At 40.4% G+C, this 27,197-nt stretch overlaps 1 protein-coding gene across 1 annotated transcript; it reads right to left on the bottom strand.

Annotated features, from left to right (window-relative positions):
* Window positions 1-6,820: 6,820 nt before the first annotated feature.
* SAMD7 (sterile alpha motif domain containing 7) lies at window positions 6,821-15,276 on the bottom strand. Its single transcript, XM_085068995.1, has 8 exons — window positions 15,156-15,276; window positions 14,276-14,402; window positions 14,016-14,152; window positions 12,833-12,911; window positions 10,417-11,096; window positions 9,645-9,766; window positions 9,264-9,374; window positions 6,821-8,591 (listed from the first exon to the last, which is right to left on the bottom strand). Exons 1-8 carry the CDS (start codon window positions 15,256-15,258, stop codon window positions 8,319-8,321), a joined length of 1,632 nt encoding a protein of 543 aa, XP_084925121.1. The 5' UTR covers window positions 15,259-15,276; the 3' UTR covers window positions 6,821-8,318.
* Between the last annotated feature and the right edge of the window lie 11,921 nt (window positions 15,277-27,197).

Below are 27,197 nucleotides of genomic sequence, written 5' to 3'. Positions count from 1 at the left end.
CCGCCTCAGCGCCTCGGTCCATCACCGCCCCGCAGCGCCCCGACACGATCCCTCAGTGCCTCTCATCCCACCTCGGACCCTCATTCTCCTCATCCCGCCTCAGCGCCTCCCGCAGCCCTAATCCCCTCAGCCCCTCACCGCCTTCCCCAGCCCCTCAGCACCACACCTCAGCCCCTCAGCCCCTCACCGCTTCCCTCAGCCCTCAGCACCACACCTCAGCCCCTCACCGCCCTCCCTCCAGGGAATCACAGAATTGTTAGAGCCCGAAGGGACCTCTGGACATCATTCAGTCTAGCTGCCCTGCCAAGGCACGGTCACCCACACCAGGTGACAGGAACGCGTCCAGGTGATTTCGGAATGTCTCCACAGAGAGAGACTCCACAAACCACCTGGACAGCCTGTTCCAGTGCTCTGCCGTCCTCAACGTGAAGAAATTCATCCTCATGTTGAAGTGGAAGTTCTTGTGTTATGGCCATTTTTCTTAGTTTATGGCCATTGCTCCTTGTCCTGTCACTGGGCACAACTGAAAAGAGCCCTTTAGCCCCTCTCGCCCCTCAGCCCTTGACCAGCCCTTGACTTTGCCCCAGCTCTGGCTGTAAAAACGTGTTTGAGTTTTGATGCACTTAAATAGGATGTAAGGCCTTGAAGATGCTCAGTGCAGTATCTTTGTTAGCTGATGCATATTTAAACAGACTCATTGCTCAGACCTCCTGATACACTTACAGAATTAGATTCAGAAAGCAACCTATATAAAGCAGAAGGGCCTTTTGCCAGTTTGTCCCACATACTTGTGCTATGAGGTCACTGAAGTTAGCAAAGCGTATAATCGTTTATCCTGGCTCTGTGTTTGCAAACCACACCCTGGCACTTTGGGATGGAAAAGTATGTGCAGTGTTGCATCGTCTTGTCCAGTCCTCTCAAATCTTCTTGCCCCTTCCCGTTCCTACAATTTTGGAACCTCTCAGGTTGCAATCTGGGCAATTAAGAACCTAAAAATGCTTCCAGCAGTGTATTTGCCCCTGAGTTTCACTGCCAGGTTTTGTGCTCTTTCTGGTATGACATCTTTTTCTGTTGAATGTTTTCCTTTTGCTGTTGCTGGGCAGAAAATCTATACAAGTTACAAATTAAGCTGACTGACTGCAGAGTGAGCGAACTAGAAAAGTGTAATTCAAAAGATGAACTTCTAGGTAGAGAGAATTGAAGTTTTTATGGTTACAATAAAACAATGCCTCGTAAAAAGCAGGCAGACTGCATTTATTAAAAAATACATGTTTTAAGTTGGCAATAATTTTAACAGTTATTTCATGTGCTTGACTTACAGTAACATAAAAGCACATCTGACATGGAGGCTTTCTTGCAGAAGTTTCAGCCATCTGTAACTTGCAGATTGCTAATAATACATGATGCCTGCAGTAAGGAGTTTGGCACAGCATAGTTCTGACCTCTCTGCTCTCCCTGCACGGGCACAAGCTGAGCTTCATCTGTGAAACTCTCCCTGCTCCAAGGGAGATGCACTCTGTCGTCCTCCTAAAGGGTCCAATCACCTCTTGATGGGTCATCATTCCTCGTTTTTCTACTTTTGGGCACTTTTAAGGTCTTAGGTCTTACTCCCCTATGCTCTCTGTCTCTTTGAATCTATTGCTGATTCACAAACCTACCTTTAATGCTTAGCTCTTCATTTTGCAGGGGTTTTTTTTTGGCATGGTATGTTATCTGCAGTACAACAAGCTGTTTGCTGCCAGAAAAGCACCTTGGATATCTGGTTAATCTCTTTCTTTTTTTTTTTTTTTTTCCCTCTACAGAAATTTTAATTCACTTTTGAGAAACACTGAGTTGCAGGAGCTCTTCTCAGGACAGCTGGGTATGGAGCAGAACAGGGAGCAAACCCCATCACTTCAAGCAGATCTCTAACAAAGGTCTGAGGGATGGAAAATGGGCAAGAGAATGTGTAAGGCACTGGATGGTGAATTCCTACCACTCTGGAGCACAGAGCAGATCATGACTGAGCCACCAATGGAACAAGTTTATTTGCAGTCATCAGTATAGCAGAACAGGAGAGAAGCAAGTGGCTGAATTCCAAGAAAGCCATGGAGTGGAAATGAAGGTTCAAACAGCTTGTGTTTAAGGTTAGTGTCTGTCAGTTGTGGGGCAGGCTGCAAAAAGAAGCATTTCAGAAGCAGGCAGTGAAGTCACAGCCCCTAAAGGGCCAACTGCCATTGTGATTAGAGTAGATTCAGAATTACTGTTGAGAAGGATGTTGCATACAAGTGGAGTGGTTTCCTCTTTCAACTGAAGCCAAACTAACAGCATTTCATTAGCTTCTTTTCCCTCTTCTTTACACACATTTACTGTGTGATCTAATTTAGCAGCATGGGTGCTGGAAACTTAGCTCAAAAAACAGCTGGATACATTGATGGAACAAAAATGCAGCTACTATTAAATGTAGACATCACTTCTGTTTGTCTGTCAGATAGGACCCTGAAAATAAAGGAATTATCCTGAATTTATTATTGCTTTGTTCCGATGCTCTGCTTTAGGTATCTTCTCTTGGCCTGCAGGGCAGGACACTAAATTAGGTGGTGTTTTGCTCTTTCTGGTACATATTTTCTTATACCCTTATATCCACTTATTCCTGTCAATTTATTGGCCTTTATGCTATATCTGATTGTTTTGGGTTCAATCATCCTGGATCCATAAAATGATGTGGAGTTACCACAGCTACAGACACACCAGAAGGACAAGACCACATACTGGCAATGGAATGACTGGTAAGCATGTCACCAATTACCTGGGGAGTCACACAGCCTTCTGCAAAATCGAAGCTGAGGAGACATGATGTCAGAGCAAGTGTCAGTCCTGAACAAACCATTAACTCACAAGAAACTTCTCCACTGGACTCACAAATAATCCTTCTAGCTTTAGAGGAAGGGAGGAGACAACACAAATCACAATGGGAGGGAGGGAGGGAGGGAGGGAGGGAGGAAGGAAGGAAGGAAGGAAGGAAGGAAGGAAGGAAGGAAGGAAGGAAGGAAGGAAGGAAGGAAGGAAGGAAGGAAGGAAATCAGTCAGTCAGTCAAAGAGGACAGACAGTTCCACAGCAGTCTGTTAGGAGCCATTTCCTAGATTATCTGCAGTTGGTAGCATGCTGAAGGCTCTGAAGTGACCTCCCTTTTCATCCAGTCAGCTTCAACACTGAATGGGCTCAGAATATAAAGAATATGGGCCTTGTGCTGTACAGCATCACATACTGTCAAGGCAGGTTCAAATAAAATCCACCCACAAATTCATGAGTCACAACTCAGAAACATATTCCAATGTAGACATACCCTGAGTCACTTCCATCTCAGGGGCTTATAAATATTAAGTTAGCCACTTAGCTTTTAATTTAGCAGAACAACAAAGGTTTATTAGACAAATCTCCATAATTATCTTTCACTGAGAAAGTTCTTAAATACTTCCACTTTTGCAAGTTCTTTTAATTTCTATACAAACCAGAATTATTTGGTACATATAACTGACAAAAATCCTAATTGAACTAAAAATTAATTTCTCTGGTTCTTCTGTAATTAATTGCTTCTATTTCTAATACCAGCTTTGTTCATTATAAGAGTATATTTTCATTTAAGCAATAACTGGTGAGCCCTAGTAAGGATATGTCTCTCCTGATGTGGAGTGGCACATCATCTCTTTCTAAAGACCTCTGTCAATCAGAGTCAGTGAGGATGTACATGGACACACAAATGAAAAATACATCAATACATTTTTTGGAAGAACCAGCTGAGGTTTTGGAAAAGAGTCTGTATAAAAAAGGCTTGCTTATTTCTCTGTCTTTGCCAGTGGCAGGAGGGGAGGATAAGAATTATAATATTAAGGGATATAGCCTTAGGAAAAGCTACCTGTTATTGTTTTATAAAATCATAAATTTGTTGTTATGACTACAAGGGTTTAAGTTAAAAATATTTTTTATACAAGGATTCAAGTCTTAAATTTACATCCATCCATTTAACAGGTTGAACCAGATGGCAGTGAGTGCTTTATAGACCATCTTCCAGTGCAGAGTGTTCAGGCACTGTTGGAGTCCCACAAACTCCAGCTGCACAGTGCTCCTATAGCAGAGCTGTTGGAACCCTGGAACTGAAAGGTAATCAGCAAAGATTGGCTGATTAGCCAAGGCTGCAGCAAAGAACCAGGTTGGTTTGATGCTTTCTTTTTTTCCCATGGTCAGCTGTGCTTTTTCTGTTTTGCCCTTTTGGTTGATTGATTTTTATGTCAGTAATTTGCGCAGATGCTACACGTGGTTTTAAATTTTGATAAAGCAAAATGCCTGTCCATGTCTTTGCTGTACTATAGGGAAAAATACTACATCATTCTCTATAAAACATAAGCAATATGGGTTCTTCTCTGTGGGCTGTTGACTTTGCATCCTCGTCAACAGGGAAATTGGTCATTCGAGAAGAACATGGGGATAGTAGCAGAACTACTATCTGTCTGGAAAAAGCCAGACTTGGGTAAACTTGGCAATGGGACAAAGGAAAGGACTGCATAAGGGCCAAGTCAGCAGAGTAATTCTTGTGGCCTCAGTGCAGGTGATAGGAGGAGCAAAGCCTTCCTAAAGAAAGAAAGGAGCCTGGCAAATGCAAAAAATCTCCAAAGCCTAAACATATAAAAAAGGAGAGGTGAGTTTTTCTCTCAATATAGCATGTATTATTACACTGAAATTGCCATAGCAATAAAGCTACAGCTATTTAATATAGCATGAAGAGCTAATCAAAACCAACCATCAGAGGGAGCAGAACCCTGATGAACACATGGGTTTGGAACTGGATGATCTTTAAGATCCCTCCCAACCCAAACTATTCTGTAATTCTATGAACACACAGCCTCATAAAGTAGACTTGTTATTTTCCAGTGAATAATAAAGGGATTAGGTAGAACATCACCATGGCAAAGTACCAAAACAAGAGCTATATCTGGTTTTGGATGCTTTTCTATAAAGTTCCTGATGTCGAAGGTGACTCAAAACCCTGCGCAACCAATCGACATTGCATGAGGGTATTTGGAAAGCTGAACATATGAGAAATTCCTAGAGATTTTAAAAACTAGAGGTGATTTAAAAAACCAGAGTGGGTTATTTTTTCTGTTTCATATTCAAAGGGTAATTTAACATTCTGAAAACTGTTTTGTGGCAGATTCACAATTGTATAATGTCTTAGAATATAAAGTTTTATAAAGTAGCTGGTGGCATGGGTATGGGTCAGTTTGAAATACCATCACCTTGTGGACCTACCTGCCTGTTCTTGTGTTTGTGTGCTGGGTTGGAGTGACTGCCTGACTTGGACCAGGTGGGAATTCTGCATGACTTTTGCATGTTCATAGCATTTTTTAGAGATTTTTCACCCAGGGAATTGATCAGAGAATTATCTGTTTAGGTCCATGTGAGTATATATTCCACATCATCATCATCATCTGCAGCCTACATGAGGTCAGAGACCCAGGTTGTTGTAGGAAGGACAAGCCATTTCTTTCTCTTCGGGATTTTCCTAAATCTGTTATTTATGGTTCAAGATCACTTTGTCTCTATTTAAAAAAAAAAAAAGGTTCTGTCCCTAGGAACCCACACATTTAGTGTAGATACAGACAAAATCAGGAACTTCCACAACACCTCATAGAAAACATTATCTTGTTCATTAACTGCATCACTGATAGGGACGAATACAGCAATAGATGTTAAGTGAAACTCTTCTAATGATGCAACTGATATTAAAACACATCGTCTGCATCCCATTGTGATTTTAGTTGCATAGCAGAAAAAATGAATGCAGTGGCAGCACAGGCACCAGAAAGTCATTAGGAAGCAGAGTTCTGCCAGCTTTCTTAGGTACTTGTGATTGCTACCTGAGCCCCTTTGCAGCTGGAATAAACAATAAATGTCAAAAAAGAACATGAGAATCAGGAAGGAATAAGTGTTTACATGTAAACACAATTCCTGAAAACACATGTAAGTCTGGAAATATTGGTCTGTCTACTGATTCTGTGTATTTTTAAATTTTACCGCTTATGTTAATTTTCTCTGAAGTGTTTGTACGAGAGGAAACATTCATTACTAGTGGTATTTCCTCCACTGGAAATAGAATCTATTATGTCTGTTTAGGTAAATCCCTTTCCTTCCTATTGTACTCCACAGCTGTTTGCAGTCCAGGCCTTATTGCATTTTGGCTGCTCCAGCACATCTCCCCTCAGTACAGGAAGCTGTGAAGTAATTCCTTTTGTCATTTTTGGAAGAAGATCCCAGTATGTGCAAAGGATCGTTATGCACCAGTATGTTTGGTGGGGTTTTTTTAATTGCAGAAGTAATACAAGATGGTAGAGTTTGCATCCCAACTTTCTCAGCTTTTGGCATTTTTCATGTCTGAGCCATTTACAAAATTAATCACACACTTCAGAACCACATTTCAATCCTTTTTCCCTGGCATGTGGGACTTCAATTAAAGATTTTCTGCTGTTACTTTACAAAAGCAAATTCAGTTTCTTCATATCGTTGCCCTTAACATGCCCCCGGCACTTCAGGTGTGCTGCATTTCTGTTTGGAGGGGCAGCAGGTGACCTCGAGTGGCTTTGCAGCGACATCTCGTGGCCTGCCTCCCTGGAACAGTGTCAGAGATTGCTCTTCCAGGGTGGAGAAGGTCTCATGAGGATTGAGTCGAATATTTCACACAGAGAGAAGGCAGGATGCCATTTGAGAGCCAAATCGTTAACTGTGTTTAATTAGGTAAGTGACACTGTCAACATGATCGTCAATTGTAAAAAAAAAAAAAAAAAAGAAAAAGAAAAAGAAATTGTTTCACATGCTAAAAAGGATATAGATATTTGCAATTTTTCCAGAGGTTGCAAAGTTGGACAGTATGGTAAGATGGACATCTGAAGTTGCTGTTGCAAACATCTAATCACACATTATCTAGTGCAAAAATATAACAAAGACATAAAACAATGTATTTCTGGCTAAAGTAAAATAATAGAATATGGAAATGCTTCCCCTCCTTCTGTGTTTAGCCACTCACCATCTAAACAGCTTCATAAATCTTGGGGTTTAAGTACTTGAGCCCACACAAACTAAACTAAAGAGAGAGAATTTAAAGTAGCAACATACATTAGGTCCAAAGTCTATCAACTCTCCATTTACAGAACCTGGTTATGTCAAAGGTATTTGTGTGTCCTTTGGAGTAAAGAAGAGTTCTTGCAAGGAGGAGAGTGGAAGTATACTGACTTCCAAAGTCTACGTGGAAAACCAGTGTATGGCCAAACCCCTCAAAAGGGAACAAGAATAAGTCACACAGGAATCACAATAAATGCTGGGGATTTGTCCTTAGCTAAAAGCTCTATTTCTTGTTCTTTGCTGTGAGATAATGACTCATCAGTAGCAGAAGTGAGGGGAAACCATATTTTTCCAGATAAAAGGGGGCTGTCAGGCTAAATTGATGGTCTTTTCCAAAGTGAAGAAAACTGAACATTCTGATGAGGGAAGGGCATTCCATGGCTTGCCCAGGTGAGCCAAGGGGAGGGATGTTCTGCCAGAGGTTGGCAGGAATCAGGTGGCTTTGAGCCTGCTGCCTGCAGGGAATGTCACTGTCCCAGTGACTGGCCTTCATGGCAGAGTCTGATGACTCATCTCAGCTTGCAGTCATGCAAAACAAATTCCAGCCCTGGTGATAAGAATGCTTTGGAATAATTAAAATTGCTGTCACACATGGTATTTTCATGTTCAATCTGTGTATCTTTGTAAGCTGTATACCCTTCCCAGGCACTTAGAAAGGCTTAGTTATGCTTAGTAGCAATGGATTAACTCAAGTTGCTGAGTCTGGGGTATAGTTCTCTATATTCTGCAGGTAATTCCATACTCTCCCAATGAATTCCATATGAATGTTCTGCATAAATTTTGTTGAACAGAAGCAGAAGTCAGCTATGTTTGGAAGCTATGACTTTTCATGTAGTTTCTCAGCAGTCCACTGGAACACACTGTAGGACATACAATGCACTCTGAGTCTCTGACAGCTTTAAGTGATGACCTTGGACTTCAATGAAAATTCAATTTACCTGTTAACTCTACTGGTATTCTTTTCAATGAATTGCACTTGAAAGTAATTGCACTAACATGTAGCTGCATTTTTGAATGCCTTTCAGATACAACATTTCCTCATGCTGCATTGGCAGCTTATTTCCTTCAGCCTCAGCCTTACAGAGGTTTCAGGCTGTAGCTTCTCAAACACTTTATAACTAGAGGTTCCTGTATTATTAAAAACACGTTATGTCCTGGACTTAGCTCAACTTTTCTGGAAAGCAATCATCTGGAAGTCAGCCTGGGGTCCAGCTGTGTCACATGGATTTTCCCTGCTTTCTGAAACAATCTGTTCCACTGCTTGGGAGGTTTCTGGGTCCTGGGAGCAGGGACTGTCCAGCATGTCACCACTGCTGTTGCAGTGCAGAGGGGAGGCCATGTCAGAGGGCTGCTCTGAGGGTTTCCCTGGAGCAGGAGGCAGGGGCACGGACAGAGGGACATTCATCATGTAGAACACGTTGCCCAGACGTCGGGACACCTTTAAAGACAAAAGCACAATTGCTGCAATTACTTCTTGCTGTTAAAGCCATTAAAGGTCAAGCCTGACTCTGGTGCAGCAATGCCAGGGACATCCCAGACATCTCAAAGGGTTATCAGATTCTTGTGAAAAAAATCTTTTCCATTTTCACTTTCTCATATTTTTCTAGGCCCAGGTTGTGGAAGGAGCTTGTCAATACTCAACTTGGGACTGTTGGTCCTAGCAGCAGGATCCTTCTGCTCCCGAGGTGCTGCAGCACCCATGGGGCAGAGGGGAGGCAAACTGCCCTCCAGGAATGGGGAAGGTGCTTGGAATGAGAGAAGAGTGAGAGAGTACATGGGGTTAAAGAAAAGGAAAAGAACCAGACAACAACAGAAACACACAGAGAGTTGATATTAGTGGATGAAATTAAGGGCAGAAAACTGCAGAGAGGGACAGCCTATCCCTGAAAAATGTATGGTCACATTCCTTAGTGTCTCCCTGTGTGCTGGGGTAACATAAAGAGAAGCAAAAGCAAACTTTGCTGGAGTAATTTCTTTTCTCCCAATATTATGGCAGTTACCCCACCAGTGAAAAATAAGTGCTTTAGTTTGGAAAAATTCCCTTCTGTCAGCTTCTGGCTCTTTCATGTCTCTGTGACTCACCATCTTGGCATACATTTAATGATCATACCTGAGAGCGGATTTTTAATGCTGGCCCCAGTTTTAGTCCCATTGTATCCAGGAGATGTTCCTCTGTTAGCAGTGGAAGGGTTTCTCCATCAATAGCATGGTCTTTAAATATCTGGTGAAATGATGAAACACATCATAGTGGGCTGAAATAGACTTTGATGGTTATTTTTCATGCTTAACCCTGAGGCATAGACAATAGAAAGAAGAAATAATGATTTTACTGTTTTATCTTCGTATTTATCTCCTAACTGCACAATGAAAACTACTATTATATTTGTAACTTTGGGACAATTAACTACCCTCCCACATTTACACTTGTGTGCTGACATTTAGATCTAGATTGTCCTCAAGACCTGAAAATGTGATGAATATTTATAATCACCTGGGCATAATCTGAGCAGCCTGGAAGGCTGACGATGAAGTTGTGCACATCATCAACTGTCCACTTGCGAATATCTTCGATGGAAGAAATGTCCTCTCCATTCAGGATCAGGCCATGTGCTCCTTTGAGGAGGAAACACAGAATTTATGTTGGTAGAATTTTGCTGGCCAATCAGGAGGAAATGATTGTTATAATGAGAATTTTTACACCTTTTCAGAACCTAATGTATTAACAGTAGGCTGTAATCACAGGCAGAGAGAGGCATCCTAGACACAAAATCACCAAGTAATGTGCAGAACCTGGTTGTGAAGGGTTTTTTTTGGGTGGTTTCTTTTGTTTACTGCTGGCGCTGTACCTACCAGTCACTACAAATCATGCTGCAGGATTTCCTCTAATGAGTACATTATCTAATGCTTTTTCTTCTTTAGACTTTACTGTTAATTTGATTTGACTAATATTTCAGTAGAACAGATTCAAGCCTTTGCTAGACCATAGTGCCTTCTGTGAGTTAGGACATATGGAAAAGTTGTGGGCCAAAGGGAGAGGCTAACTCACAATTTCATTCAGCAATTTTGCTTATTTTAATTTAAATTCCTTTTTAAAACAGGAATCAAATACAGTTATTGCTGTTTGCAGCATTAGAATTCTACTTTTAGTTGCAATGACTCTACCATACCAGAAATTCACTTAAAACAGAGGGAAGAGAGACCAAATCAATAAAACAGATTATATCAACATGCCACTCTAAATGTAATCTGGAGATCTGACAAACCTGAAGGTAGCAATGGGTTGTTGGGCACTGGAAATCCATATGGTAATGCTGAGAATGGGATTGCAGAAGGGTACAGGTATTTGTCATCAAAAGCAGCACAGGAACTATTGGCTTCCTTTTCATTTGCATTGCTGCAGGTGGTGGTTTCTGTGGGAATTTCATGAGCAGCACAATTTTTTCTCAAGCCTTGTTCAAACTCTTTGCAGTTTTTGGCAACTGCAGATGGCTCCGTCTGGTTTTTGCTCTGCTCATGTTTGTTCGGTGTCTCCACCTCGACTTCTTTCTTGTCTTCTTTCTCATCATCCACCGCAGCTGAGGCAGAGTCCGTGGGTTTGTCATCTGCCTGAGTCTTGGTGCCGTTGGCGCTGCCCTCGGCAGTTTTGTGATTTCCTGCTCTTCTCCCCGGGCGGCGCCCCCTCTCCCTTTGCAGGGTGGTGACCGGCGGGTACGGGCTGGTTGCCATCAGCATGGTGTTGCCATGGATTTCATCCAGGGTGGTCCGATGAACATACAGGTCGTTGGGAAGATGCCCTTCAGGTAGTCTGTGCCTGCCGCGGAAAGCAATGGGGCTCGCTGGCATCCCGTGGTAGAGGAAAGGAGCTTCCAGGCCCAGGAGTCCTTTCCGCTGGGCTTTCTCCATTTCCTTTTGCTGAAATATAGCACTCATCTCCATTTCCATTCTAAGAGACACACAGAGCACGAGCAGTTAGGACAGCTCAGTTGCTTCATCACCTTTTTTTTTGTTTTCTCAGCAGCAAATTAAAACTCACATAAAGGAATAGGCAAGAGCACTGCTTGTTTTGTCTCTCCCTTTCGTTGCTGTGTGTTAGAGGGCACAAACTGCAGATAGAATGGCAAACCTGGCTGTATTTAATGTGCTATCAGATACATGGAGTAAGCTAAAAGAAAGGGAAAGATGTGTCTTCCATTTAATGGCTCTAGAAAATACTTCAGACAAAAAAAGTGTTATTTGTGTGTTCTGCCATTATATATTATAATCACTTTGCCATTCTAGGCAGAGTGATTATATGCACTTGGGATTTGGAAAATTGTCTCCAGTGTCATAAGGGTTGAAAACTAAAGAAAATAAGTGATTTACATGATCAGTCAGAAATTTGTACTGAAAACTGCAAAATTCCAGTGATACTGTAAATAATAAAGAACGAGAATGATTTTATCTATGGAACCTGTGCATCCATTCAGAGTAAGCTAAAGCTAAGACTCTTGAGAAGCCCTCCATAGTGCCTGGCACCTGGGCATGGCTCTGAGAGTGTGAAAGGTGAGATTCTGGTGCGAAGTGTTCAGCTGATCTCCTTCTGTGGATAAATGCTCCAGAGTTTGTGCCAGCTTCCTGCCCTGTCAGAATGGGAGGGAGGGCTTACCAGGGGGATCCAGAGAATACATGTAGGTGTATTTGTCTCTGCTGTACCAACCTTTGTAGGCATCAGCCTTCTCTGGAGCTAGGCCTGTGATCAAACAGAAACCTAGAGCTTCTAGAGGAGCTTTGAGGAGCTTTCAGTGGGATTTCTGTATCTTTCAAAATGAGCCTGTGAAGTAAAGCACTTTAAAGTGCACCAAGATCGCTTTCTTAACACAGCAGTGAGGATAACAAGTCAGAGAGAGTCTGACTTTCAGGGGAGTGTAAAATTGTCAGGAAAATGGTTTGGGCAAAAGCTATCTATACAGACTTTTGTTTTGAGGAGAATTATTTGATCATACCGTTCAGGGCTTTTTCCCTGCCTTCTTTTCATCTTTGAAACAACCTCCAAATTATTGATTTTCTGCTTTCAGAGATACAAAGGAAATGTTTTGTCTGTGTACCGTGTCCTTGTACGTTTTGCCCAATTGTCATTACTCCCACCAAGCTCTTGAAGTGAAGTTAAACAGCAAAAAGCATGACATTCCTGCCTACTCCTCCAGTTGAGATAGTCTGCTCCTGTCAGGACCAGCAGACAGAGCTGACTACAGTGAAACTGATACAAATAACTGGACTTTCTACAGTCACTCTGATATTCCAACTATTTGGTCAAACTAGGAAAGCTGCCCACCCTGGCAGGGTGGAGACACAGCTGATCATCCCAAGGGCCCAGCTGCAGAGGCCTAAAGTGTTGTGTGTAATATCATACAGCTGTAAAGTTTCAGTTTGTTTCTGAACTTTTGTAACTTGAGGGTGTTTGGATCCACAGTTCAAGGGTTGTGGCTTGTTTTTTTCCTTAACTAAGCTAAGGGGTTTGTTTGTTTTTGTTACATAATTATAAGAATAAAAGCAGAATAGGGCAAGCAGAAAGTCAGTAGCTTCAGGCCTTAATTGATACTCAAGAGCCCTCTGCTTCTCTGGGTGACTTGGAAAAAAATCTCGATTGCTTTGCTGCCCTAATCCTGGCATGCATCTCAAGCAAAGCTTGCTATCAATTACCTGGCAATATTTTGCTTTTGAACCAGTTCTTGTCTTCTAGCCACAGCCTCCATGGATTCTGGTTGTAGAAAGCTGTATCCTGAAAGGGAAGAGGAAAAAAAAAATTCAAATTTACTTGTTTCCTCATGCAAATGCACAAAACCCAAAGCAATGCAGAAACACTTTAAAAAGCTTTGCAAATCTTCAGCTGTGACCTTCACCAGGAAGCTGATAGGATTTCACGTTAAATCTTATTTGTAGTCATTGTTTTGGTGGGAATATGTAGAAGGAGCATGAAGTCCAGCATTAGGAGTTTTCAGGATCAGATCTGTAGTTAGGAATATCTGCCACTGACCATTAAGGGAGGAGACAGCAGGGTAGTTTTGTTTGGTGAGTTATGTCTTTGAAGTACATATAACTGCTCAGAAAATAATAGCCATCTGTTGAGCAAAGCAAACCTGCTCCTTTAAGACTGTTTTCAGCCTGGGGGCCATGTAATTTTAAATTATATTTCCTCTTGATGGAACCTCTTATTTCAGATCCATGTTAAGGGGGGGAAAAGCTGAAGTCAGAAATTTTGCTTTGTAGATTGATGTGGCACTGAGAATTCATTCACTTTTCTCAAATAAAGAATCTTAAGCTCACTTTGTATACAGTAATATGTAAATTTTTGTGCAGCATGACATGGGTGCCATAGTTGTGATGTCCAGCATTCCCCTTGGAGCTGTTCCCTGTAATTTTGAGCCTTTATTAAAAAGGACTTGTATTTACCCTACATGGATTAAGTGGCATGTGATATTATCATTAGCAAATATGATCAATATAAAGCAGGCAATACTCATATAAGAGCAAGAGTAAAATGTAGTGTAAAAGTGTTGCTGATTGGGCTAGTTTTTTAGCTATAGCCTTTTGTTTGTGTGTGAAAATGTTTGGAAAATACAAAAAGAAAAGGAGGGAACAAAAACATGCAAAAGAGTCTGAAAACAGTATATTTACAAAAGCTAGAATGAGTGTGTTTACACCTAGACTGGCACAGTTTAGAATCTCTGGTGGGCAGGCTGCTTCCTTTTAGTGATATTTTTTCTTTCTAAATAAAATGATCAGTTCTTGACACTACCACTAGACCAATGGAAAACTAGCAGGTGCAGTTGGCTTTCTGATTCACACTCTCCCACTTTTCAGGATGCAGAGGGTGCTTTGTTACCTGGGCCTGGGTAGACACGGTTGGACAACAGGTTTGGCATGTTGGGGTGCTGTGGGACTGTGGGTCCCAGGTGGGATGCTATGTGGATTTGTCTGGGATCAGCTGAGGCCATCATTTCAGTTGAAGGTAACAGATCTCTGAGAGGAAAAAAACCTACATTCAGATTTGCGGAGGATGTTGTTTAGTTAAGAATGATCACAGGAACAACACACACAGAGTTATTATAAACTGTGCTGAAATAGAGAAAGGGTGCTCGGTACCTGTCGACCAGTCGCGGCTCAAACTGGGCGGGGATCGCCTGCATCCTCTGCTGGCCCGGCCCCATCAGCTGCGGGTTCACTGCCATCAGCTGATTCCTCATCAGCATCTCCTGCCGCTGCCGCAGTTCTGACACAAAGCACACACAGTTCTGGTATCAGTGGGGTAAGTTAGGAAGTGATTCTGGCTGCAGTATAATTTTACCAGAAAAAAATATTTGGTTGGTTTTTTTTTTTTGTTATTTTTCCTCAAGTACCGTGCTAGCAAATAACTTTTTTTTTTTTTTTTTTTTTTTTTAATAGCAGTGACCAAAAAACGTGTTTCCACTGCCACCTTAGCTACTTTGTTTAAATAATGTAGATTTATGCATTCAAACGGTGGTAAAAATAAACAGGATGTGCTCAGTCAAGTGTACCAAAGGACAAATTACAATGAATAATAATTCACCTAACACTATGAAACAGAAGAACACAGCCATGGCTATTAAGCTCTCTGCTAGAGTTTTCATTTCTAATACAGTTTCATTTTTAGGAAAATCATACTAGGTGGAACCTGCATTGTTGTGAGAAAGCAGCTCTAGAAAAAGAGCCTGCAATGGTGAGCCAGAACATCATAATGTCCAGCTCTGGCTTTTGTTCTGAGTTTTTGTGTGACTTGGACTTGTCTTCCAGATGCTCAGCATCTCTTCATGAAATACTGAATTGCAAGAACCCTCTCTGTTAACTTTTAATTACTTTAAGAGAAATGTTTCCACAGCTACTCCTACGATAAATTTAAAATACCTTTTAAAGACATGAGACTTGCTGCTGGCTGTTTCTTGTAGGTTGTACAGATATCAGCAATCTTAAAACCAAGTGTGCAGTTGGGTTCCTTGCTGCTCACCTCCTGCTGCCATGCCACCTGCTAATCGATACAGGTGCTTTTCCTCCAGCGTCCCCTGTTCCCCCAGGATGGACATCTTCCTCATGTGCTCCCGGGGAGTCATCCTGCAGGGAGACAGCAGCAGCTTTGCTGATGCAAACAACTGAAGCAGCAGCTTCAAACAGAAGAATAAGACATTCAACAATGAGAATTAGGGCAGGTTATGCAGGTTGTTTCTCAGGCAAGCAGGTGGTCCTGCCAGTCACAGCTGTGCCCTTCAGTGCTCATGGGTTGTAGTGTTTTCCATGCAGAAACTTTCAGGTTTCACTGTACACCGAGTTGTTCAGTGTTCTTGGATCCTTCTATGCTATATATACTGAAAGTAGAAGCTGTACTTGGACTGTACCACTTATGTTCCCTCAAAACAAGAAGTTCTTTACAACTGTAAATATAAATACTGAATTCTGGGTTGGCCAAGGTTCAAGTCTTCCTGGCAGCAGACAAGGCTGTCAAATCCCCGACCACCACCATGGCCTTTGTTCTTGACAAATATATCTGAACATGTGCTGCTGGACACGTTTCCATTTGCCTTTTTTTTAGGATACTTTAGACTTAAAGCGATTTAGGATGCTGGGTGCCTCCTGAAGAGCATTTGAGCTGCCAAAGTGCTTCTGAGCTGCTAAAGCATTTTAAAGCTCAGTACTAAAGCGATTTAGTGCTGGACTAAACTTTTCAGCAGCTCAAAAAATAGGTGGTAACTGGGATGATGGTATTTGCCATACCATATTGTCCAGTGAGCCATTTAGGTGTTTTCCTTTCTTAGCTAAATGACTCTTTATTGAATATTCTGCAAAATAAATTGCAATTTTAAAATTCATGCTGCCCTTCTTACAGCCTGGCCTTTGGCCTTTGTCTAGTGTACCTGACTAGAGAAACCTGGTCTACCTGAAGATGTCAGTGCTTATTGCAGGGGCATTGGACTAGATGGACTTAAAGGCCTCTTCCATCCCAGACTGGTCTGTGATTCTGTCATATGAAGGTGCAAAGAAACCATCAGAGGTTTAGATAGACATAACAGAAAAAAGACGCAGGAGGTTTTAATCTTTTTGTTCTGGCAAATCAGGGAAAAAATAAAATTAATGGCTAGTTTTAATACTGATAAATTTTTGCCTGTCATATGACTAACCAGTTGTATCACTTTAGTTTTTTAGGAACTGCTAGAATGTGTCATTCTCTTGTTTGAATCATGGTTGTGAATGTGCTTTTTTTCCAGAGGAAATGTTCCTGTGTGGAGAAAAGACACAAGTAAAAGACATTTTCTTAATCAGGCCTTAGAATTTCTACACTTCCCCCTAAAATCACACCAGTGACTAAAATTATTTGATGCAACTTTAAAGTGCAGAATTGTGGAAAACCTAGTGGGAAAAGAGCCATCTGTTCTGGCCCAAATCCCTCATGTGGGGATCCCATATACCCTGCCTGTTCTGACAGACATCTATCCAAAAACAAGTAGCAGTAACTGGTTAGAAACCATCAGCACCAGTATCACTGTGGTGTTCTCTGTGAAATTTGTGCAGTTCCCAAAACAGGTCTGGCTTTTTTATTGGGATGAAGGATAATACAGTACTGCTGACAAGCAGTCTCTCACACTGCCTCCTTTCAGAGCTGAAGCAGAAAGAGATTTAAGATCTTTCTTTAAAACTTTAAATTTAAGATCTTTCTTTAAAACTTTCTTTTGAAAAGGGAGGTTTTCTTTTAAATGTTGGCATTTTCCCTGAATGCAGGGTTCCGATTACAGCAGCATCCACAGCAAAGTGATCCATATTTACTGACAGTTTATTATCCATTACATGACCAAGATTCACAGGACTTTGTTTTAGGCAATGTGCATCAGATAAACAACTTATCCTTGCAAAGGTAGCCTAGGTGATCTTTTGGTTTCACATAGAAAAGATATAGTATTGAAAAAATCATGGAATAATATTATTTAAGCTTTTTGGTATCTTCTTCCACTAAAGCTGTAGCTTACTGCTTCCACTGACCCAGTTTTTGAATAATCATGAGCCAAAAGGAGGGTTTGATTACTTAATGAGGTTTTCACTGGAGTTGCTTCATGAAATCATTCTGATTTTTTCATTGCTGTGCTAATCAATTCTATCCAACTTATCTTGGATTTCTTCTCAGATGCATAAAAATAACTGCTATTTTTGATATAAAGTTGAGATGTTATTTCCACCAGAATTCTTGTCTATTTCTCCAAGTTGAATGGCAGAATATCAATATGGCTCAAATTTAATTTAAAGGGCATATTTTGTATGTATGTGTTATCTGTATTAAACTAATTCTTTATTTCCCTGAATTTCATGTGCAGAGAAGTATGGAAATTATCAGGCAGAATAGATATCTTAATTACCTAGCATAAAGATTTGTGTGTAACTTTGTCAGGAGGAGGTACTGAACTTGACTACTTTCTGTTATTCCATTTGGAAAAACACCTATTTTTGTTTACTTAGCTGGGGTTCTGACTTGCAGGTCAAATTTGGGCTAGTTTAGGTTCATGCTATTTTCATAACAACTCCCATAATAGAAACCACACTAGCAGAGGAGGATCTGTGAGGGAACAGGGAAAGTACACTTCTGATACATTTATTAGCTGGGATTTGAGAGTAGCTCAAAAATTGGCATCAGGGTTCATATAAATTCATACACACCAGCTGTCCAGCGTTAGATTCATATATGGCTCTGCTCTGATCCTATTGCACAAATCCTGGCTGTACAGCACATTACAGGGATGAAGACAAGTTAATCTCTACCTTTAGAGTCTTACCCTTAGCAAACCCTTCTTGGCAGCAGGCAGAACCACTCACCCAGGACTAATTCTGTCTCAATTTATTAGATGAGAAGTGGCAAGACACGAACTTCATGAACCAGAAGCGTTTGCAAATCTAATCATGCAACAGCTTCAAAATCTCTATAGCAGTCTAGGTGTTGATGTTATCAATTTCACTGGCAAAACACGGTTTAGTCTTATATGTTACATATATATACTATATTATATAAACTTGTTGGCAGACTTGTTTTTTCAGTTAAATGCATTGAGATTTCATTAACTAATACTTTTATTTATATCAAAACCACGGAATTGGAATTCTTTAAAGTCAATGTTTAATGTACTTCAGCAGTGGCTCCACATACTGTTTGGAAGAAGCTGAGTATTATTTAAAGTACTTAGGTAAATTTGTGTCAGATAAATCAGTCAAACATATAATATGAACATGTATTCGTGCTTATGAGTGAAACATGAATGAAGTCATACGTAATCTCATTTGCATTTCCATTGGCTTCCTTTTAAGCAAAAGCTCGCCTAATTGCTTGAGAAATCAGGTGGTGTTTTTAAAAACAGATAAATATTCCAATATTATTACTCTCTCTTAATGTTATTAATTGCAGGATCAAGGGTTCTTGCTCTAAATCTACACAAAGAGTCATAAAACTAGAGATTGCAATTATTCCAGGATAATTACACAGTCAGCAAAATAAATGACTTTTAGAAAGGAAAAAAGCAATTATGCCAATGTTATGTCATACAGGAGCATGAAATATGTCTTCTTAATTGGGGTAAGGTGCCATTGGAGAGGCTGTGGGGCTAAATTCTAATCCTAGATACGTGGGCACAGACTGCTCAGAGACTGAGATTAGAGTGTAATCCTAAAACTGGATTGAGAACGATACATTCCCTAAAGAAAGGAAAATAACTATATTTATACTGTGTGTGTCAGCGAGCAGAGTTTGTGTTGCATGCCTTCACACTGACTTGGAGACATGGATGTTTCCCCATTCTTTGGCCAGCTGATTGGTAAAATTGTGAGCAGCAAAGTCACTCTGTTTTTTAAACACGCTGTTCTCAGGAAGTAGTCAATGCTTAGTGTTGGCAAACTCAATCCTTCAGGAACTAAGCTGGGTTCATAACAGGAGCTCATCTTGTTCCCCTTGGAATGGCTGGGGGCAAGGGGAGATTTATTCCTGTGTGCCACCGAGGCAGCAGTCAGCCTGGGGCATGGGCTAAACCCAGAGGTGGAGATGCTTTGTGCTGAGCACAAACACACAGTGAGGGCCTGCAAAGCCTGTGAGGTGAGAGAGACAGATGGTGGAGGAAAAAGGAGCTGAATTCCTGCTGTTTGATGTGGCACTGGAGGCACAGAGATCCCGGACAGTCAGCAGCTGAGGTGGGAACAGCGCTGAGCGCTTCTCCCTGTCAGCTCGGCGCTGTGACCACAGCACTGGGCTCTGCACAACCACAGGGCTGATACTTATCTGTGTTTGTGGCAGCACTCAAAGGCTCCTCTGGGATCACTCTGAGGGCTTTAACAAGTCCTGCTAAAAAACTAAGCACAATAACTAAGCAAGAACTAGTGAAAATAGAGGAGTGTGTGTGCATCCACATGTAGAACTAACACTGTGCACCCACCCTGAATCCTGGCAAACTGGCACAGGGAGATGTTTACAAGGGATGGGTCTTTCTATTACATCAGTTATACACACAGAAATGAAAGCATGATGTCATTTGTTTTCCTTGTGGATTTATTTCATAATTAGGGATGACACTTGAAACGTCCTCTTTCTTTGACTCATTCAAAAGCCTAGAGATTGAAAAATATGGCAAAAGTGGGATTAGCTAAAAGGAAACTAAAAACTGTATTTTTTACTTTTTGATAATTATTACTTTTAAAGCATTAAAAAGAAATGTATTGTTTTTTTACTTTATTTTTGAATACTGAAAATGAAAACTGTGGGGTAGAAAGCTTTCTGATCATTGGAGGGCCAGGCTTGTATTTCCAAATGAAATGCAGTTGAATCTTAGTGAGATTTGTGTCTTGCTTTTATATGAACTATTAGTGCAAATGACAACTTTCTCAGTGCCAAAAGAAACCAGGTAGCAGAAAGAGGAACGAATTTTAGGTAGGCTATTTAAAACCATTTTAATTTAGCAATTCCTTAACATAACTGGCTAACTAAGAATTGGAATATAGAAAATTTGTACTGAATCCTCGATACCCGCCCTTTTCGGTTAAGATATTAAATACCAGCAGTATCCCTCAGATTTTCTAAAATCTTACATTTGATGTGTCTTCCACCACTAAGGTAAATCAAGATGATGTGAGTTTCCATCATTAATCATTTCAGGTCAGCTTTCTTTATTACAAAGCAAAATACAGCACATACTCCTCTTAAAAAATATTTGCAGGTGGGTTAAAATATATATGTTAAACCCACTATTATTATCCAAATTCATGTATGAAATCACAGGGTTTAATACAAACTTTTTCCCCTTATGGGATTAATGTGTGAAATTGCACACCTGACCCTGTGGACAGGCTCAGAAATCAGCATCTCAAACAGAACATTTTCAGCTCCAGCCTGAAGGATCAGACCATGAGAGAATTACTTGAGTTAGGATTGCCTCTCTCTCTTACCCTTTCCATATCTCTGGGGTAGCAGGGAGGTCTGGAAATTCACATGTTCTCTAACGAAGGAACTTGAATTTTTCACTCCAAAGACAACATAATAGTACCCAAGCCTTTCTCAGTCTACAGCTAATTCTGCCCACATATTCAGATAATAACAAAACGTAAGGAACTTTCATTACATTATTATGTTATTTTAAAAAATTTATCCCACTGTGTACGTTACTGTTCCACAAAGCTGCCAGCACTGGGGTTTGTTGCAATAGCTACACATAGACAAAATTTTCATTGGGTAAATCTAATGTAGGTACATCAGACTAAAGCAGCCAAATATAACTGTGTGATGATGGCCCTGATTAATTCTGATTGCACACTGATTTGGAAAATCCACTGCATCAGGAAATATCCACAAAATATTGAGGTTTTTCTCGTGTGCTTTTAAAAGATAAATTAGCACAAAGATTTATATATATATATATATATATATATAAACAACAATTTAGCTTTTAAGAATATTTTGTTCTGGGTAGACAAGACAGGGAAATATTTGTACATCAATAAAAAGCCACGCAATCTGAATCCAAAGTTTTCTAGAATACTGAATATGCAATGACAAGCCTTCCCAAAGTAAAACCCTCCATTTATGAAACAGATCTTTAAATATTTCTAAAATAACCAAGTTATGTCATAAGAAATATGGTGTTTGCACCTGAATATGCAGGATTATTTACCCATAATAATACCTACAGCAGATTACTGAGAAATCAGAATAGTTAATCACATACTTTACTTTTTCTGTATCACCCTACCTATTGCTAACTTTCATGGTGCGCTCAAGCGCTGCTCTTAAATAAAGTCACCACGATCAAGTTTGTTTGATCTGCTCCATTTCTGTTGTGAGACAAGTCCTTCCTATTTAATCTGAAAAATCACACACCTTTTGGTATAACTAAACAGGTGTTGCATCACCATTTACATTAAAAACCCAGCACTTTGTATTTCATGTATACTTACATCTATTGTGCAGACCTTAGTTTTGGGTACAATGAAGCCACCATGAACATCCAAGAGTGTTTGCCTTCTCTATGAGTCTTCCTTCCAGGCTGCCTCAGTAATGTGTTTGGCAGCTTTTAAAACACATCAAGATTAACATGTCAAAAACTGCCTTAACTAACGCTGACTTTACTTTAAATACAAACTGAACTTGTCTTGATTAGCCCTCATCCCTGCTCCTAAGCCCTCCCCACTCTGACATCACAAGCTCTTCTCCAATACCATCCCCTAACCAGGCTGTAAAAACATAATTACATGAAGAGCACTACACTGAGCTGATAAACCTATTTCACATTTAACCTGCTAAGCTGTTGTTAGCTTTTAAGATGCTTGATGCATTCACTTAAAATCTTCCTGTTCCAACAAGAAACACAAGAAAAGGTTCCCAATTGCCTGGCTCTCCCCCATTGTGTTACCTGTTTATACTGATTTTTAGAAAGGGTGCACTTCTGACTTGGCAAGCAGTTATCCCAGAACTGTGATATCCCAGGACTGTGTATCCGATGGGATTGGGGGGAGCTGCAAGGTGGAAATCCTGTTAAGCATATTGTGAGGCTAACACAGGGATCAGATGGTTATACTGCTCAAGCCGGCAATTTACTCTTTAATTCTCACTGGCCATGAGTTGGCTCTCAGAACCAATGCCTAGAAATGGCAAGTTTGGAAGTGTCAGAGAGTGTTTAGTTTCTTCCAATATCTGTGTCATCTGATGGGATGTCAGGATTGATATTTGTTAATCCTTAATCACTTGCCTAAAATTCATCAGGTGCTCTCTGCAACAGAGAAAAATGTCCCTTGATCTCTCTCAAACACTAACACAATACCTAAACCTGGGGAAAAAGGGCTCATTCCTATTGAAAATCACTCTCAGGGAAGTGTTATCATTAGCAAAGGGGTATATTTCTGCTATGTTTCTGCACAACCTCACAGAAAACAAATTATTTTTAATAACACAAAGTATGTAGTTTTTAATGTGGGATTATTTTAATTTTTTAAGTGACTGTGACTCTAAATATTTTTGTTGTAAATCCCGTCATGGCTGTTTTGTTGCTGCCTGGATCTTTATACAAAAGAGAATCACACCTAGAAATATTGCTTTAAAAATCCACTACTGAGTTTTAAAAATAATTTTAGGTCTTCCCTTAAAAAAAAAAAATTAGAGACCAGTTAAAATAAACTGAGAATAATTTTCATGTGGTTATCCAAATATTTGCATGTGCAGGCAGACAAGGAAGCAAAAGAGCATTCTAGGAATAAAGATAATTTTCCCCTTGTGTTAAGTCCACTCACTCTGTAGCTGCCTACAGAAATCTGTGTCTTGAAAAAAGGCTTGAAAAAAGTTCCTCTGCTGGGATTTTTTGAAGATTGTCTGGGTGAGGCTGAAGCAAATGCTGTGTAAGTTGTGGGGTTGCCCAAATAAATAAAACCTTGCATCAGCGTCCATTTTTATATTTAATGTTATAGTCTGTGGGAATCACGTTTCAGGAAAACCACAAAAAGTTCATTACCAGGAAAAGTTACTTCCTGATGTAGAAAAACCCCCAGCAATATAATATAGTTATATATCTATTTTTTCCTGTTTTATTTAATGAGGGAAGTTTGGAGAGAGAGGCATTGCTTTGCAAGACCTCTGGCAGGTAGCCCTTGTTTTCTGGCACAGAAGCAGATTGCTGTGGGCTGTAGTGAACTGTGACAAGCACAGTTCATAAAGATGCTTCAGTGGTCCCTCTCCAGAGAAGACCAAGTTGTTCTTGAGTGGATGTTGCAGGCATCAGGCAGGAATGCATTTCTGTATCACACTGTGTATCTTTCAGCATTCCTGTTCCTGCTGGTTTTCTTCACCATTAGGAAAAATGGCAAAGCACCAATGGAGAAAGCAAGATGCATGTAGGAAATTAGTTATGAACAGAATAAATTAATGAAGAGTTTGGGTGCTATTCTAAAGCTGAATTAAGAACAAGGAGATTCTCCCAATTAATTTCAAAAGAAATGTTGACTGCTTCCCACCTTTCACAATTCCTGAAATACCAGGATGGGTTATCAGTGTGGAAAACCATTGTCACTAAACAAAAAAGTCAGAACTCTTTTTGTTCCCTTATGACAAAATCAATGGCAGGCATAGCTCAGATGATGGGGTTTATGGTCTTCAAAAATGGAAGGTAAAAACTGTATTAGACAATTTTATTCCCAGCTCAAGAATTATGTTGGTTACCAAAATGCAGTGCTGAGATGGATTTGTAGAAGTAGAGAACCTGCTAAGCTAGAGCCTAAGCAGGTTTTGATCCATTGTTTCTAAACACTGTCATAAGTAAGGAATCTGTGAAAGAGTGATAATCCCTGTTACTTCTTATCAAGTTTACTGGAGCGAGAGAAAAATCTACTTATCTCCACTTTAATGGAGACATATCATGAAATGAACTGATAAATGGCTTATTTATCACAGGTCAACCTATCTTTTTTCAACATTAAATCTGTGTTCAGATATATGAGATTCTTCAGCTAAACCTCCTTTCCTTCCATGTTTTCCCCAGATAGGTCTAATCTAGAAGAGCACAGCTCTCACAAGTAAAGTAAGGAGAGGATGGTCTGATGGATGGGTTAGGAAGTCTGGGACCAGTAGGCTGGGAACTGCAAGAACAAACTTGAACAAGAAACTGTGTCCTAGAATCCTGGGATTAGAAACAAACACCAGACTTCACAGTGACACAGTGGCTTAGAAACACATGGGGTCTTGGTCCACAAGAGATTGAAAAATAACCAGAGAAGGGAAAAGGCAAACCTGTATGTCAGAGTTGCTGTAATGGACTGGCTATGCAAAATGCCCTTCAAGCTGGAACATTTCTTGGGAGTTAATTTTTTTTCCCAATCCCTTGGTTGCAGGGGAGGTGCTTTTGCAGGTTCCTGAGTTGGAGGACACTGAAAAGTGCCCACCTTTCGTGTTCTTGTGTACTCAATTCACACTGGCAAGGTCAACAAAGGGAAGAGGTTGCAACATGATTGGTTCAGTGGATAAGCATTACATTTACTACAGCTCTTGAGAGAATTTGGAGAGACTGGGTAGATTACACAGCTGTCTCATTCCTGATGGAAATCTGGGAATTAATCAGGGAGAACAGGAGCCAGACTCTGGATAAAACTGAAGCTACTGAATTTTGTTTAGTGTGGCTGATCTCAGTTCCAAAAGCCAATGAGAGAACCTCATTGATGACATATGGCTAACGCTTGAAAATTACTGTGAATTCCTTTCAAAATTCAATTGACCAAACATTGTTTGTGGTAAGAATACTAACTAGATTCTGTGTGTCCTTGAATCAAAATGTTTGTGAAGTCTGGATTTAAAACTATACAAGTTGAGGTTTCAAAGACCTGATTTTTTGTTTGGCTAACATGGTGTAAAACAAGACTGACAGGTTTTGGTCGAAACTGTCATACTGGCCATGCACTGAAAGAGCAAATGTGTTGGTAAAATTAAATTACCATTTCCATGCACACACACCAGAGGTAATGGAAGCTGCACTGTGCCATGTTCCTGTCATTTATGGAATTTCACTCTGGACATAGCTTTTTTAATTGGAGTAATAGTGAAGCAAATGACGGTACACACAATACCTTTAATGAAAGCATTTTATGGCAGACATGTTTTTATATTTGCTGGTTTAGTGATTTTTTTTCATTAATTTTTGTGTGGATTCAGGGTATTTTTGGATGTGGAAAGGCAAGTTATGACAGCATTCGTGTCACATTCAAAAAGAAACTCTTTTTTGAAGTAACTTTTGAAACAGCAGCAAGATTACAAGGATTGGATGCTGTCATTTAGGATGACCCTAAAAATGTTTCATAACCAGCTCCTATATCTGCATAAACTTGCTCCCTCTGGCAACACACATTCTGGTTGAAGATCCATAAAATGTGATGCAGAGTTTGCTGAACTATCCAGCCCCATTGTACCAGATGGTACCGTATGGAGGTAACACTGATCCTGTGACTCTGTTGATTTGTAATTAGGTTTTTAGTAATTAATGTAGTTTGCAGGCCTTGTGTGAACTCTGCAGATTGCCCATTCATGTAAATGATTAACTGAAAGGGGATTAATCCTGGCATAAGTTCAATCAAAAAGAATTTTCCAGACTGAAAATCTTCTCCATCAGTCTAGTATATTGTAATAGAGACTGAAAGTTGTTTGCATTTGTGTAGCTCCATTTAAAAAAAAGAGTAACTCGATATCTGAGTGTTAAAAGTACATTGTGTGTACAAATATACATTTGCTACAATAGAACTGTAAGTCTTGCTTTTTATGGAATTCAAAATGCATACTCAATATGACTTAGTAGTTGGAAAATCTACTTATTGTCACTACTATTAACAGTAGGTATCACAGCATTAGTGCCAGCTGAGGGATTCCCAGATGTGTGGGCAAGGCTGAATTCTCCTGTCTCAGTTCTGAGGGCTCAAAGTCAGAGGATGAGTGGAAAGGACAAAGCAGGAGAGAGAGGATGGAGAGAACTGTAGAGAGCATGGTTTGAAGCATGTGACTGGGCAAGATGAGGGCAGCAAAGCTGGTGCCAGACCAAGACACTCTTCCCTCATCCTCCTTTGGCAGCAGCTCCTGGCATGTGTGTTCTGAGCCAGCACAGCCCAACAGTGACTCACCTGGAGCTGGCAAAGTCAACCATGGGGCAATAAACATTTTTCCATCCCCACCAATTTCTTGCTTCTTGCAACTGTCCCCACATCACTGACACAGCTTGCAACAAGTCAGGCCAAGCAAGAGAAGCCTGCAGAGGCAAAGCTGGGGAAGGGAACTGCCAGGAAATCAAAGAAGGGTCACAGAGATACTAAGTGCTGCAGGACTCAGATTAGCAAAAATCCCTAACAGATAAATATCCCATATTATTAAATTCTATGTAAATATTGTGAGTGCCTCCCTGATATAACTGTGCTTGTATGACAGCAAGGATGGGTTTAGTCCAGTGTGTTTAGATTCTGTATTATTTTAACCAGATGCTTGGGGGTTTGTTTTCCTTTAGTGGATAATAAGGGCCATCCAAAACAGAGTTGCTGATTTGCTTGGGTTTCATTGAAAGAGACACTACTAAAGGGAGAGGAAATCCCCAAAATGATACTCAGTGATTAAGCACATAGAATATAGGATTTCAGTGTTTGCAAATCCTTTTTTTCAAATGAACTTGTGGCACTAATCCTCTAATGGCATTATTTCTCTGGAATATATGCCGGATTAAGGAGTCACAATGAGGCAAAGTACAAAAATCCACATTAATCTCTCCCTGATGGATGCTGTGTGGGATGCAACTTAAACTATTTTGTTCCAAAATTGGTTCTGTTCCTAACCTTGCCCCAGGTCTAGACAGAGGGAAGAGCAGATATAAACAAGTGTGACATTGAGCACTTGGCAGATGGTCACAGGCCATTTAACTGGATAGAAAGGAGAAGGCGTCTATTATTTTTAAACTGCAAAAGATAAGCCTGCCCTGTGCTGTCTATGACATGCTGCAGGAAGCAGACACAGGGCTCTGCCAGGCAGGAG

Source organism: Lichenostomus cassidix, chromosome 9 (assembly GCF_008360975.1).
Source record: "Lichenostomus cassidix isolate B80296 chromosome 9, HeHo_3.0, whole genome shotgun sequence".
Classification (NCBI taxonomy): domain Eukaryota; kingdom Metazoa; phylum Chordata; class Aves; order Passeriformes; family Meliphagidae; genus Lichenostomus; species Lichenostomus cassidix.
Note: the sequence above shows the minus strand (reverse complement) of the source record. Positions and strands in the feature narration are given on the sequence as shown.

What these genes read in the sequence shown, in the direction of transcription:
- SAMD7 (XM_085068995.1), bottom strand. Translation starts at nt 15,258, where the DNA reads ATGACTCCCCGGGAGCACATGAGGAAGATGTCCATCCTGGGGGAACAG. An exon ending in GAGCCGCGACTGGTCGACAG is followed by an intron (nt 14,153 to 14,275) that starts GTACCGAGCACC and finishes TTTTCCTCTCAG; the next exon opens with AGATCTGTTACCTTCAACTG. An exon ending in CCGTGTCTACCCAGGCCCAG is followed by an intron (nt 12,912 to 14,015) that starts GTAACAAAGCAC and finishes CTTCCCTTTCAG; the next exon opens with GATACAGCTTTCTACAACCA.